The sequence below is a fragment of the Ptychodera flava genome, chromosome 20 (genome assembly GCF_041260155.1).
Source record: "Ptychodera flava strain L36383 chromosome 20, AS_Pfla_20210202, whole genome shotgun sequence".
Lineage (NCBI taxonomy): Eukaryota > Metazoa > Hemichordata > Enteropneusta > Ptychoderidae > Ptychodera > Ptychodera flava.
In genome coordinates this window covers 23,909,160-23,925,373 of record NC_091947.1, presented here as the reverse complement: position 1 = coordinate 23,925,373, position 16,214 = coordinate 23,909,160, and the positions used below count along the sequence as shown (strand labels likewise).

At 38.9% G+C, this 16,214-nt stretch overlaps 2 protein-coding genes across 2 annotated transcripts; one reads left to right on the top strand and one right to left on the bottom strand.

Annotated features, from left to right (window-relative positions):
• Window positions 1-856: 856 nt before the first annotated feature.
• LOC139120361 (MICOS complex subunit MIC60-like) lies at window positions 857-12,766 on the bottom strand. The gene is made up of 13 exons (XM_070684707.1): window positions 12,602-12,766; window positions 10,189-10,304; window positions 9,381-9,611; window positions 8,416-8,590; window positions 7,464-7,662; window positions 6,426-6,559; window positions 5,799-5,902; window positions 5,048-5,204; window positions 4,333-4,456; window positions 3,508-3,731; window positions 2,885-3,113; window positions 2,588-2,671; window positions 857-2,122 (listed from the first exon to the last, which is right to left on the bottom strand). Exons 1-13 carry the CDS (start codon window positions 12,638-12,640, stop codon window positions 1,584-1,586), a joined length of 2,355 nt encoding a protein of 784 aa, XP_070540808.1. The 5' UTR covers window positions 12,641-12,766; the 3' UTR covers window positions 857-1,583.
• Window positions 12,767-12,847: 81 nt separating this feature from the next.
• On the top strand, window positions 12,848-16,167 carry LOC139120364 (large ribosomal subunit protein bL35m-like). The gene is made up of 4 exons (XM_070684710.1): window positions 12,848-13,004; window positions 14,006-14,210; window positions 14,940-15,065; window positions 15,490-16,167. Exons 1-4 carry the CDS (start codon window positions 12,974-12,976, stop codon window positions 15,911-15,913), a joined length of 786 nt encoding a protein of 261 aa, XP_070540811.1. The 5' UTR covers window positions 12,848-12,973; the 3' UTR covers window positions 15,914-16,167.
• The last annotated feature ends 47 nt before the right edge of the window (window positions 16,168-16,214 follow it).

The window sequence follows — 16,214 nt, the reverse complement described above, 5'->3', positions numbered from 1 at the left end:
GTGCTGGCACATCAAAGCAAGCCATAACAGAATTTTGGAAATAAATTATTTTTATTCACGGGCAGACTGGTAGGATTGCTCTGATGTGCTAGCTGGAATGTGTATTGCACGTTGAGTAGTCTATCAAGCAAAACAAAATGAACAATTTTTGGCATTATAGAGAAAAAACATGGCATCACATGGTATCAGTTCATAAATTTTGTAATGATTTCATTATGGATGCATTGCACTTTAGTTCATGTCAGAGTAATCATCCTATTTTGAACTGTACAACATTACCAGCATACTATGGGGTAAGATCAACCCTTACGGAGTGAAAGGAAGTTTGATTCTGCCCTTCATCCTTATTTCCTTCTGTTAGAGGTCCTACGTTGCAAATAAGGAATGACAAGATTCATCAAAACTGATGTAGTAAAATGGTGAAACGTAAGATTAAATACATGGTTATAATGACCATACCGATTGAGCCCTGCTGTTTTAAACTGAAATGGGTGCAACAGAGATCAATTTCACTGGTAATACGGTGCATATGTAAAGATTCTCTGTTTACAAATATTCACTTTGCCAAAGCAAAACCTATACAAAATTATGTTATGATGGTAAAAGTTTCCACACTTCTTTCCGATCACAGGTAATTTTCTGGTGAAACTCTTTTCTCTCTGTGATGTGGTTTAACAGCTGTCTTCTCAGCTAATGTCACAGATGCAAGGCAGACACTTAGGTAATGCTTGGCTACTGCACCATCTGCTGGGCAAGGCTACATGTACCTTATATTTGCAGTCAGGTACTGTACTAGCATGTGCACCTGATAGCCTGCACACTGTACACTGCATACTTGGAAAGTAAAGACCAGAACTTCAAGTTTTATACACCCTTTCATTTTATTTTATACAACCCTGCACTTAAACACAGGTTTCTTTTCAAAACACTCCAAATGAATTATGCACAAGACGTCTCTTGGAAACTAAAAATAAAATTATTCTCAGCTGACAAATGATAAATGTTCACATAAATGGCAAAAAATTATTAAACATCTACTTGCAGCATAATAAAATAAAAGAACTTTTGATTCCTCAGATGATAAACAGATTGTGTAGAAACTGAGTTTTTTCAAGGACTTTCGTGCAGTGTTTCCTATGAATGCATTGATTGTTCTCATTTTACAAGCAAACCACTGTATGCTGGAGAAGATTGAAAGGTACACCTGAAAAATACTGGGCTGTCCTCCCCATGGTAGAATCATTGTGTGTCTGAGGGTGCCTTTCACGGTGAATAAATACAAACATACCCCCTAAAATGATGTTATATTGTGCTACAGGTTAGCAAAGGCCCAGTATTGCTCAGTAATGCTGGCTGAAAACTTGATTATAGTGCCCCTAAAACAGAACCATAGTAACTGCAACAAAATCACAAGGTCAAACTGAGTGACAATACATTTTACTTGTCTGCAAACACTTCCCTTGCACATGTTAAACGAACATTAAAGGATTTGAGAGCTGTTAAGAAGAAAAATTTTGTTGGAACTTGGTCCTGAAATAACAGAAGAAGGTATTTTGATATTTGTGAGCACTCAGCAGATTGAGCTAAACGCACAATGCTCCCAGGCCACATGCTGATGCTGTTGCCGAAAGCATATTGGCCACCTGGCTGGTTTCCAACAGCAACACAGCTTCTTTCAGCCAATCGGAAACCACTTCTCTGGGCATGCCCTGGAGTTGATTGACGTATCTGACAGCTTGGTCTAGATCTCCATTCTTGATGTGGAAGTCAGCAAATGCTAGCAACTTAAAAGTGTCTAGTGTAGATGGGTCAATATCCTCTTCGGCTGAAGGAGGGCGTGGATTATCAATGATTAAAAACGACTGGACATACGACAGCAAGTACTGGAACATACTGCCTCCGACTTCATCCACCATCGCTACTTTTTTACAAACTTTCCTGACATGCTTCCATCTTGACTTGAGTGTTTCTTCCGTGACAACTCCCCTGGTGAGTGCCTGTTCCGGCATTGCCTCGATAATTCCATCAATCACCGGCAACGTAGTTCCAGCTTCTTTGACAGCAGTTATTTCTTCAGCAAGCGGTTTCAGTTTGCTGTCTTCATCAAAAGCACCTTCTACTCCTAAAAATACACAGGTCATGGAGTATAAATGACAAATAACAGCAAAAGCTGCAAAGAGTGCTATCAAAACTTGACCTCATCGGTCAAGCATCTTTTTGAAAACAACAGGTACATATAAGTTTGGTTGTGAGAGGGGTTAAGAAATCGTACAATCAAAACATGCTATGCTTGCCACTAGAGGGCGCTGTGTTGTGATCTGACAACTTCAGTAGTGTACACCTTGATTTTAGGTGTTGAGCTGGTAAGTCTTTTACAGTCATTTGCTTTATTAAAGTGAGCCACAACAATCTTGTATAGATAAAAGATGACTAATTTCATCCTACAACCATTTATCTGAATCCCAAAACCTTAAGAATAACGCTGTTACTCCATGGCATATCATTTTTTCTCAGACCAAATATGTCAAAACATATCAGTAATAATAATTCTATTTCATAGCTTCTCTGCGTATTCATTCCAACTTACCATCTCGTATTGTTCTCTTCAAACTCTCGCATGCTAACCAGAGTTCTTGAGCTTTCTGAGACTGTTTTTCAAGATCAGCCCTCTCTGAAAGAACAAGTAAATACAGCGTCAGATTGACAAACATATATCTTTTCCTGAAAATGTGGTAACCCATCTTACGTCTTCAGTGTTTACAGCCTACTGATACCCAGACACACGCTGTGATAATACTATGAGATGCAATATAAGCAAATTTTAGTGTATCAACAACAACACAGCAATGCTGTGAAGTTCCATTTTACACACACATTGACTTACCAGCAATGGCTGACTCCACTCCTCTCAGCCTGGCCAAGGCACCGTGTAACTCAATCTGGTATCTCTCTCTCTCATTTGCCAGAATCTCCTGCTCTCTCTTTTCGAACTGCTTATCCAACTCCTTGGCCTGCACCCGGAGGACGTCCTTGAGATGGTCACTGTGGGCAGCTGCCTGCCGTCGTAATTGCTGTCTCATTTCTGTCTCAAAATCCTGAGACAAGTTGGCCATCTGAATGTTAAGGGATAACAAAATCACATCTTCAAACACATGGCTAATTACAGCTAAGCAAAGTCTTGCTTAAACTCAACCCTTACAATGATATAAAACCTTAATATATGGATATTGAGACTTTTGTCTGAACATACCAATAAATGTTGCGATATCTCAATAAAATTTCTACATGTTCTAAATTGAAGATTTTCATCCTGTTGAATTCAGAAATTTCTCCCTCCTTTTCACTGTCATTTTAGCCCTGGGAACATTTTATTATTGGTTGACTGGTGAACCCTTGTTTTCTTTTATGTGGGATGTCAATTTGTCCTTCACCTCTTCTCCCAGAACATTCATGCCCACTATCTAAAAAAATAGACCTGTTCCACAGCTTAAATCTATTCTGACTTACATCCTTGTGTTGTTTAAAAAGTAAATCCCTCCTCTGTTTCTCAAGTTCTCTGGCGACTCTCTCGTCAGCTGCTCTCCTGTCTTCCTCTTTTTGTTTTTCCAACGCCGAACTGACTCGTTGCTGTTCTCTTGTTTGTTGCTCAGCCAGCTGTTTCTGAAGCTGTTCCACTCTGCGGTGTGCATGGGCAATTAGGGAGTTCAACTCATCCTCTGTCAACTTTTTGCCTGGAATCCATGAAATATTGGTTAAGATATGAGAACGCTATAAGATGATGTAACTCACTGCTTCAATTTTAATTCAAGCCTACATGTTGACATGTCCTGTATATTGGTGAAGCCAGGCGGAGGTAAGATTCAAGCAGTGACCATTTTATCATCAGTTGATAAATAGAGCTACATCATATTGCTCAGTTTGTAATGATAAAATAACAAAAACTATAGCTAACGCAGTTAGTGATGTTATCACACACAGAACATGTGACATATATGGCCCACTTCCAACTGGACATAATAATTCAGAATTAAGATTTCAAAATTCTCACTAAAGCTTTTTTCACAATAAAACATGATCCATGTTTCTAATTGAAATTGGTATACCATGACCATACAGACAATGACAAAATAACTATAGCTAATGACAAAATAAAAATATCTATCAAAGCCTGTCTACCTGTTTTTTCAGTGATACAAATGTTTCACCAACATTCAAAGCATTGAACTCTTTGTTCAGACAATCAATATGATTCTACAGCTCCATCAAGGGCTTGAATGGAACTTCCTTCCCACAGAATCTCAAGAAACATGCAAACAAGTCTTATTCATTTACCTTTTTTTCCAAGTTTGACATCTGGCATGATACTTTCAAGCTCCTTCTTGAACAGTTGTTTTCCCTTCTCAACCAAGTCAGCATACTCTGTCATGATCTTGGAATCTGCTTTGGCTGAGGTAACCTGACGGAAATCATAGCAACAAATTTATTTGTAGTGTTTTGTTTCATTTGTTTTGTTATGATTTTAAAGAACTACCTACAATGACCCATTCATTGTTGTTTTGCGGTTATCTTTTGTCAACAGTCATATCTTCATGTAAGAAGGCTACATTCTAGTCCCTTAGGTATTTAAGCTGTACAGGGTGTACATATTTTGTGGCAAAAATCAGCTGAAAAGAAAGGTCTTAAAAACAACACATTTCAAAAAGTAAATGTATATTCTCCAGCATTAACATCTTGTGCCTGGGCACCGATGCCAATTTAGCATAATTCATGAAGGTAAAATACCATATTTTGTCTGATTCACTGGGAAAATGTTATATGGCTTGGATATATGGAATATTATCATGTTTCATCTCTGGTTGTATCTCTGTTGTCTATGGTATTAACAAAGCTGAAACCTGTCAAGCAGTACTTTTCTGTCATAGGTTAACACAGCCACTTAAAAAGACAGTACTGTATGTACATTGCGAAACTGGAAATTATTTTGATGCCATCCACTGGCAGAGATTGAACAAGCATGGTTTCTTGCACCCAGTGACTACATTCTCACCTCAGCCACAGCACTGTCAACTTCATCGATCAACTTGTTCAGAGCCTCTTCAGCTTCAACTACAACGGGCGACGGTCCACTGCTGAACTTGGACTTAGATTTGGATGCCTGAGCTCTGGCTTCCTCTATGGTCTGCTTCAATTTTTCAAACTCTTCCCTGAAGAAAGTGCAACAAAAATAAACAACGAACACTGAGTCAATGAAGCTGCTTTGAGAGAGATGACAGTCCCTTTAACATTTCATGCTTTCTGATATCATATCCACACCTGGTACGATGTAATTGCTCATAGTGGACCGTGGTCAACTCATGTTAAAGTGGACTACAATGACGTGCTTGAGATCTCACTGCTGGCTTTCAGCAGAGTATCACTTTCCTTGGATTTCTCAAAAATATCACTTTTCACGTTCAGTTTCTCTATACATTTTGATAAGTGAGAAAATTCATCATTTAGTTGAGAGTGCTTTAAAAATCAGTTTTGACAGATGAAAGCCAGAGAAACAATAATTATTACAACCACAGCAAGAAATAAATGTGCAAAGTCTGGAAGGTCAGAAAATCTTGTGAACTCTTCTTCTACCATCTATGTATACACCGAAGATGCATTCTATTTGCTGGACAAGTCTAGTCTCCCTGGCTTTGGTATGTGTACAGAGACTTGGAATGCACTTTCCATTGCATATGCAAAGAAACAGTGGTTTCATGCATTCTATAGATATGTGCAATTCTGAATGCACATTTGGAAAAACTTACTTTGCTGTGGTCAAATCCATCTCAGCTACTGCTACGGCATCTTTCTTGGCATCCAAGGTACCAGACACTGATTCCCATTGAATTGGTTTGTCATCAACACTGCCCTGGTGAATGAATTTGACCAAATTTACAATGATTAGTATTTGTCACAGTTGTCAGATACCAGTTCCTGCCTAAGAAGCGAACAGACTCCATGATATTTTATTCCATTAAATTTCATACACCGTTAAATTAATGGCTGATCTGGTAATGTGAATTAGAATTCTTTCCCCGGGTGACAATTTCTGTTGTGGTTGGTTGAGTCTGTATCAGAGTTGACATTTTATATACATATGCTGTGCGACATGTACTTTTGCGCATAATCACATGTTAAAAGATAAGATTTATCAAAACTGTAATACAGCAGAGACTGAAGGGCTTGAAGAGTTCAACTGTTTGTGGAGCATTGACGGTAACTCAACACAGCAAAATCGCTTGTATTGCAACATTTGACCGTTCCATCCTTGACCATACCAGTTTTTGGAAAGGGCAAATGATGTCAAGTGGGGTCACAGACAAATTTTAACTGTTGTCACTGTACAACCCTTACGTTTGTAGTGTCTTAATTTGAGTATCAGTGACACTTACTGTGTCATCCATTGCATACTTGAGTTGCTGTGTGTGTCTCTTGATGGCGTCTACTGCTTTGGTTTGAGAATCAACAGCCTGCTGTGAGGTAGCCTCACAAGATTTCAGTAATGATCCAACGATAACTTCCATGGCTGTGACAGAACATACAAAGATTTATAATTTATGTATGGTAAAGAACATCATCTTTAAAACACTCCATATGGAATCTTCCCATTCTCTTTTCAATAATGGGCCATCCCATTTTACCCAGATGGATTTAGCACCAACACTATCTATTAACTTGTCCACCGATTTAGTGCATTTATAAATTTGGAAAGCCACACGAACACTGGATTTCACAAAGCTACTAAGCGTCATCTATTTATCATAAATGTTTCTAATCCAAACAAAATATTTTCAAAAAACATGGGATTAACTTCAATGTTAATCATGTGAGCCACACTTGTTATCATGTATTCATCAAACTGCTTTGCATGAGATAGATACCTGGGTATCTGTCTGACTATCGGAAGCAATGCATTAAATTAATGATGCATAGATGACTAAAACAATGTGAGTTGACAAAATCAGTACTACTTGGCAAGACTGCATGATCACTGTATGAAACACAGCACTACAACTACATGTAAGAACAGTCACATGAAAGTTGCACATTCCAGAAGCTAAACTGCAAATAGTTTCATTACAAGTAAGATCACAGCAAACAACAGTGACGTTAGGGAAAGTTTTCACTGATTTAACAGCTTTTTGTCTGCCTCTTCCAAAGTTCTATCTTGAGGCCTGACTTCCCCATAGCAACAACAGAGTTCTACATACTTTGGACTGTCATGATGATAAATTTCAAAGATTACTATCACTTGATTACCCGACCTGAGAAACTTTTATGGGCTAACTTCCCTCCAACAGTGATTTTGACCCTATAACCCCCAAATATCTATTTACAACTTTGACTTTCCCTCTGAAACAATAGAGAGTTGTATTAATCTCTGACAGTATAGGTGTAACAGCCAGAGCAATAACTGTCACCAAACTTACCAGCTTCATCAGCAGCTTCTTCAATTTCCTGTGCAATCATCCTTTCTTCTAGTTCCTTAGCAGCTTTTTCTTCTCTCTCCTTGGCTTCCCTCTCCTCTCTTTCCTTCTTTGCTTTCTTCTCTTCTTCTTTCGAAACAGCGGCTGCTGCCGGCTTTTTCTCCGGCGTTGGTTTCTTCTCCTTCACAGGCTCTGCTGCTTTCTGTATGCAAAGGTGAGAAATAACTGTGACTGATTTTGAGAGTTATATTTCAAATGATGGTAACTAACCCTGTGAACACAACCAATAATATATACCTTGATTATCCATAAAGCAGTTCTATGGAGAAAAGTGTCCTTGTCTTCATAATCATATTTCTATACCTTGCCAAAGCCCAATTTACCAAAGTGTGGAAAAAGAATTTAACATGGTTTCCCTGATTGTTAAAGTAGATTGCAAAATATTCATGTGAATTTTCAATTTGTAAACAAAACCGGTGCAAGATATGAAGTTTTTTGTCCAAATGCAATATGAAACAGCTGTAGCTTTCTTCGAATTCTCCAAGCAAATAGCAATTAGATTTTTAATTTCATGGAGACATTTTTAAACAGGAATGTTCATATATGAGCTATAATCTGGCAGGGCATTTGAGTGGGTACAGAGTATACTCAGATCTTTACATGTCGTTCTAGGAATGGGTTATACGACTCATGGTCCTCCCCATGGCTCCTGGTCTACTGCAATACCACTCTAGTGCCAGGCTGTATCAGGCTTACAGTGATTACCAGTATTACCTTGCAACTGGAAACATCTGTGATGCAATGTCACTATTCCAACCCTTTCACCTCCAAATGTTGGAACATCCCTATTGTTCTCTATGGCAAAGTTGAACCATTATGCATCAAAATGGGGTGAATGAGCAAACTACATTTTCCATTTGAAATTATAAAATACTAAAAGATCACACAGGCTCACCTTAGGCTCAGAGACCTCTGTCTTGGGTTTAGACTCCTCTGCTGGTTTTGCCTTGGGGAGCAAACTCTTAGTTTCTGTCTTTTGAAGTTCATCCTTTGGTATATCAGTGATAGGAACAGTTGGAGACTTACTAGGTGTAGAAATGGATGGTAGAGCCGGCAGGGAATCTTTCAGGCTAAAATCAAAGGAGAATAGTGTGTGATATTGGTAAAAGGCATATTAGAGAAAAATATTTTAGTTATAATACCAATTTCACCTGTCAATTTGTCAACAGAAAAGCATGGTAAAACTACAAATCAGCAAAATTGGTCTTGAACAATGAAACTGAAACAGTGATGTGATATGCTTGTCATCATGTCTCGATTGTTAATGTTTTTTTAAATGCAATTAACAATTTTCACCATGGTTTGTTTTTTTTGCAATGTATCAGTCAACAGAAAAATTATACAGACACAGCTGGGTGACAGACTTATTTATTTGACAAACTTCTGTTCCTCAGTGAAAACCAAAGTACAAGTATGAACCTCCATCTTGCCACTTGGAATAGATATTGCAATAATTGCACATCTGCTGTGTTTCTGGAGGCTGATGTTTGTTTTTTTGAACTCTTGTAACTTACACAGTCCCTTTTGTAACATATTATTTCACCTTGTTTGCAACCAGATGATGTTACATCTCCTTTCCTGCTGACTGTTTTGACAAAACTGAAGGACACTGGGTTCATGGTACGCTGTCTTACATATTATATTCTAGGTGTTTGTTTCTATTTTAATGTGATGAAAGGCATTCTGAGACAATAACAACAGAGATGAAACTTATTCTTCTTGTGTACCACTTTTCTCCGGTCAATATATATATTGTGCTCAAAAATTATGTAAGGGGATGTGAACTAGATTGGTGATTTCTGAAAAAAAGTCTTAAGAAGCAATTATTTTAAAAATCTGCTTTCTAAGTTTGATACATACCTTACAATGCGATCCTTCATGCCATAAAGACTATTCTTGATTCCTGCTATACTCTCCTCACTAATTTTACTGTTATCAATCGCTTGGTCTAAGATAGGGACAAGAAACGGCCAGTTGCTTTCCACTTGTTTGCGGAACTCGGGGTTAGATTTTGCATATGCTACACTTCCAATGATGGCACCTCCGGTAACTACAGTCACACCACCAAGAAACTTCAAGAACCCTCTTGATCTGGAGGAAAAAAAATTCACAATTAACATTGAGAAACATGTTGAATTTTTATATGTTTCAAATCCTGCTTTGGCTTCTAAATTTTGAAGGAATAATCATGTAGAAAAAGTAAGGGACTTATTCTTTCTATTCCTGGATCTTCACATCAGAGAATGTACACATGATTGAAACTATACTGCAGTGAATTGTTATCTTTTATAATATTGTCGAGTGGACTATGTTCACGCAAAGATTAATCTGCAACTAAGTTTTAGTGTTGTCCCGTCCACTCTCATTGTGCTGTGGCGACATCCAATTTCACCACTGACTACAATAGGTTTGGGCAAAAACAATGCCGGAGAAATTATTAGATGCTGCTTGCAATAATTAACATAACTGTCACAATCATAGGAAATCTGATTTCTCTTCTGTTCGAAAAATTTTCTTTGACACAAAACAGACATTTTTTAATCTAAAGTGAAACAATTTCTATTTCCAAAGTGCCTTCAAAATTTAAAAAATAAGGAGACCTTTCCTTTGTCCATAAAATTATAGATCATAATGCTGGCACACACAAATGCCTTTTTTTGATTCTTACTTTTTCACAGGTGCTGGTGGTGGTGGCGGCGGCGGTGCTTCAGCAGCACCTTCTGGTTTAGTGCATAACTTACATCTCTGAGTTCTTCCAGCAGACTGCCTGCCCAGGTGTGGGCACTGCAAATGATAAGTTTCAAAACTTCAAAATCACTGCATTGTAAACCATTGCATTCTGAAAAAATCTCATATTTCTCAGGAGCTTTGGGTTGGATGACATGGGTGGCACATACAATATATTTTTTTTCTTCTTTACAAGTGGATAGAAAGCTTAATTTCATTTTCACTATCGACGTAGTAGTATCGACCTGCTGAAAAAAAAAAAGTTAAGCACGACTACTGTATTTAGTAATTTATTATGGCATGCTGAGTTCAAGTTGCAAAACATTAATCCTGGTAAAAATACCGCAATTATACGGTGTCGCTCAAATTTGATCAGAATTGGTATATACCAGTATAGGTTACCAATGATCAACAATAAATGTTGTTTCTATCTGTTCAGTGGAGGAAAATTCTACGTTGATGTTATGGCAATGATTTCTGCACAGTACAACCAGAAAAACAACAAGAAATATTTAAACCAGAAAAACAAGAATGACAAAAGTAATTAAGGTCTAACTTTAGGTACTGGAGGTCAACTTTAGCAACATGCATAGCAGAAACAAGCCCCTCTTAGTTTGACCATAGACGGTCTTCCCCTCCTCTACTGTCTATGGTTTGAGCAGGTCTGTTAATATGTAACAGTTCATAAACAATGACAGGAAATGACTCAAGATCAGTGGAGTTGGCCTGTTTCTTACTGGCATGCCATCACTCCTGCACATTTGCAGGATTTCCCTTTTTCTTACCTCATTTGCACATTTTTGACACTGATGTGTTCATTTGAACAAATTCACATCTCAACCCCTGCATCTACCTGTACACCAAATACTGAGATGGTAGCTCTGGCCGTATGGGAGCCTTTGTGTGTGACGGACATACATCCGCACATACATATCCACAAATATGCAGACATACAGACGCCACCGACTCATCATATAAGCTCTTTTTGGTATTTATATACAAAACCAAATATGAGCTAAAAACCACTCTTTTGTAATTGGTCTGTAACAAGGGAGGTAACCTACATTTGTTTTGACAATCCAACGCGATCATGAATTCTCGTTTCAAGGTTGGTGTTGTGGTATTTTCCCTTTCAGAGAAGTTTTAATGCAAATTAGCCATGGTTTTGATTAGCTGCAAAATTGTAGCGCTACGGTGAGGTGGTCGGTGATTTTGGTTTTTGCGACATCGCTCACCAGTAGCGCTACAATGCCGATGGCCCTGTAGAGGTGAAAATAAGCGCACCCCATTGGACAAGGCGTGTTGTTGTGATTACCAACTTCCGGTAATGGCGGCTCCCAGAAACATCGATGCCCAACGCATGCCAAATTTTTATGGAACGCGATCGACGTGTTTGAACAAATTCCAAACCCCACAAACGACAAGGTTAATATAGTATAGTGTTGAGTCTTCAGTAGTGATAAATCGGTAGGACCAAATGCAGTAAACATGTAGCATTTCACATCAACACGCGTAGTCCAGTGGGGTGCGCTTATTTTCACCTCTACAGGGCCATCGGCATTGTAGCGCTTCTGGTGAGCGAAGTCGCAAAAACCAAAAATCACCGACCGCCTCACCGTAGCGCTACAATTTTGCAGCTAGGTTTTGATGACCCACTTTTGAATCTTTGTATGTCTTTGATGTCGTCAATCATAAGGTATTAAAGGCAGCTCAAATTAGGGCCACATTTCTTGGGTCATCTTGTAAACACCTTTTTCATAATGTACCAGAATGAACTTCAAGCCATATTTTCATAGAAGCCTACGCCATCCATCATAGGCAGATGAAATCTAAACAAGGAAATTTTTGGACAATCAAACACTGATGTTTGCAAGTCAGATTCCAAGAGCCTGACAATAAACAACCATACATGATGTCCCCATTGCTTTGACCATGGAGGTAGCACTAAGTGTGCTACTTCCACGCCCTGGCATTTGTTGTTGCATGGACGTAAAGACAAACATTTTTTACGTATATGGTTGTGGTGCTCGGGGGAAATGTCACTAACGACACGCACGTGTCACAGATCTCTGAGATATCCCAAGCCAACCACGACGATAGGAACTGCGACAAAATGATAGTTGAACAGCATTGGAATATTTTGCTACCAACAATCGCAACTGCTTCACAAACCGTAAACCATCTTTGTCTAAGATGACCCTGACCTCACACCATACCGAGCAGCGCCAGCAGACACAGTTGAGGGCGGCCATGGCCAGCCCCTTTTTATGATGGCGGCATATGCCCAATGATAACGATGCGATGTCAATCATAGCCCATAGCGATATTTTGGACCAAAATAGTTTGTGACCCACCTTTACTCTCCCAGAGAAACGACATGCTACTCTTAACATCTTGGCACGTTCTAAGTGATCACAAAAGGTTCGAAACTATTCAGTTATTTCGGCCCTGCCGGTTTCATTGCACGTCTGCTCACCGGCAAAGGTCACGTCCCCGTTAGTGCATTGAACTCTGGGAAAACTATAACCTCGTTTAATAAGTGTAAACATCTATAGTTCAAGTTATTTGTATGTATTCACAAAATTGCTCAGATTTAATCTCTTCACTGAAAACAAAATGCAATTTTGTATATTTAGACTGTTATTTACAAAAAAGAATGACATTCGTTGTATTTTAATTGAAGAATGTTTTCTCAAGTCTGAAAGAGGCTGCAGCAGATAGTCAAGATGGCGACACCCTTGGGGAGAGTGTGCTCAGGTTCGATTTTTTTGTGGCGTTCTTATCTAAACGCGATGGCGTATTGTTTTAAAACGTTCCGACATTAGTAAAACTCAGCAAACGGTTGATAATTTACAATGCATTTTACAACAAGGACAGTTGATATGTCAATAGAAATGATTACGTTGTGGCAGTGGCACGCCGCTCAGACATGATAGGCCCCAGGCCCTTGCTGCAATATTTATGTACGCGTACGTACAGTAGCTCGAGGTGTTGCCTTGGTGTTTTGGGTCGAGCGGCAAAACCATTCGTTCAGGGCACAGCATCCAGGCAAAAACCTCGAACTACTTTACTGCAGCAAGACAGGGCCGGGCGTCGTTTCTGAAATATTCTAAACTACCCTACGGATAGCGTAGACGTTGGTTATGGTGCTGGTAAAAGTGATTATAGCGCCTTTTATACCATGCCGCTCGCATAGCGGGTAATGGCTAGCGGTCGACTGTTATTCATAGGAAAGCTATTGTCAAGGGTATGGTCTTCGTGGTGTGGTCATCATATTGTGGTGTGTTGCAGAAGTGATAAGGCACCTGGGGAAAATGGGCATGTAGAGCATACTGTATCTTTACAATACGAGTGGATTTGTGCCTCTCCAAATAAAGAGGTGATATTGAAATGAAGTGTGCATTGTGACTCAAACCACAAATCTCACTGCTGAATGTGCCGCATGAACCATTGACGTCATGATTTGCCTCCATCCTCTGTGACATCATCACATGCAGTGTGCCTTGACTCTGTACTTTTCAACAAGACCTGTGGTCAACAAGACCACAGTTCTTGTGTCCCCAGATACAGTGAAACACCACATTTATATTCTTTGCATCGTTGATATCAGACAATTCTCTGCTACACTGTCTCGAAAAAGGAAACAAATCAATGCCTGATTGTACTTTTCCATGACAAGAGTTGCATAAAGTTACATGATTTAACAATGTAAATCTTAGCAATGTTCATAAAAAGTGATTTTGTACCGTCTCTTCTAGGTGTCCTCACCAGATTATGGTCACCATCAGTAGGAAGAGTTAGATCAACAATAAAACCATCATGTATACTTAACAACACAGTGAAGAAGAATGCCCAGTGTTCTAATGTAAATAATCTATCCACACATAATTATCACCAGAGTTGTATTCCATTACCTCAAAATGTCAGAACTGTAAGTCTTTCTGCCCTGTTCACTCAAAACAGGTAAGTAGTATCAACAAGTTTTGCACAATGTTCAAGTTATAGGGAGGCAACATAGGTTAACCTGAAGTGACATTGTTAAGACCAAGGAGATCCCATTAACTTGACCCCGCCCTATTTCAAATATGCTAAACCTAAAAGTTTTAAAGATTTATCATGAGGCAAATTCCTAGGATTTTGCATCATGTTGGTCTTTTCCCTTGTATTGCCTCTTCCAATACTTTACAGTGGACAAAAAACAGGTTCCTGACCCTTTCCAGAAGCTATGTTGTAGGAATAGTAATGTTTATTTTTGTCTAAGTATTACAAATTGTCATCCTAATGCAGTGCTTTGATAAGGTTATCATGGCATCAGAGAACAGTTGCCATTTTCAAAACTGGCAAACCTTGTAATTGTTGCAGAATGTAGCGTACCACACTTTCTTTGCTATGACACTGTAGTAATCCTGATTTAGCCCATTCACCCCAATTCCCTGTAAACAGATGCATACTCACAACTGATAACAATGGACTTAGGTCAAACCATTGTCATGAAAGGGTTAAACCTCACAAGGAAGCCAAGAATTCAACATCATATACCAGTACATGTCCCACCCATGTCCAACCCATTAGCCTTACAAAATGTATCAACTAGTATTACCAGTTTGTGTCATTTCTTGCTGAATTCAGTGTTCAGAAACAGATGAAAAGCCAAAATATTGCAATGGACTTGTTTTTTTTCTCATTTTACAGATTACTCCTTAATTTTCAAAGCCCAGCTGTCCTGCAGTTCAACAGATCAGTCATTTCATGGAGTAGAAATAAGTGTAAGAAGAAGACTGTCAAAGCAGTCATACACAGGTTCTACAGACTTGACAAGTAAGTTCTGGAAGTCAAAGCCATTTTGAGCTTGGAACCCCCATCAGTATCCTTGATTGTTTATCCATCCAGTTATGTAATGAGGCAGCTTAATGGGATAATTTTCAAGGAAAGTCAGTGATACATGTATTCAGATGTGTTACATGTAATAAGTTATAAGAAATTGAAAATTTATAGCATATCATTCCGAACGCAGTCTTTACACCATATGTCATTGCATAGTACCAATGATAACCAGTTTATAGCAGCAAAGTATTCAAGACCTTTTTTAGATGTGGGGCAAAATGAGCGGGCATTCAAGCTGGTTGTTTATGTCAAAAATTTTCTTTCCAGCAAATACACTCCTCTATCATAATTTGCCACCGATTGAAAAAAGTGAAGTACAAAGTCATTCAGCACACTGTACATTCCTTGTTCATTACAGTGGCATATGGGTCAGGAGATTTGCTGGCTACAAAAAGAAAGCTTTCAAGAAGAGCGGAGCCCGCAGGAGACGTCATAGACAGCATGTGCTCTGTAGCAAGACCCAGTCCACACTACTCGACAGGATGGTGCACCCTTACTGGCTGAGACGACGCTACTTCATTGAGGACCCCTGGGAAAAATACCATGATAGACATTTTGTGCTTGGGAAAGCCTGGTCTCACCACGATCAGAGGCTGATTACCAATGCAAATACAGTCCCCGAACACATGGAGAAATTTGTGCCACCACCTCGGCCAGAGTGGCAGTATAGGTACGCCAAACCAAACAAGTTGCTCGCTCCAAGTGGAAAGCCGCCAAGGTTGACAGTGAAAGACATTGAAAATTACAAAGTTGGCATGCGATTGAAGAAAATGTATTATTAGCATAGGAACATCACTGCTGATCTTTGGATATTGTTACCTGTTTGCTCTGTAAGATTGGATTACTCTGAGGGTTTATTCAATGGTACTGAAACTGTGTAATAACTTGAAGGCTGGAAGGAGTATCTTAAATACTTTAAGAAACAAAGTTTTGAAAATGCAATTTCTTGTGATATACCAGTTTCAACTGTAGTCAATGTCAAAGGACTGTCATATTTGTAAACTTTAATAAACATTAGCTTGAGTGAAATGAAAAATTCAATGAATGTTTCATTACTGGGAATGCTGTACTTTTCATATTTTG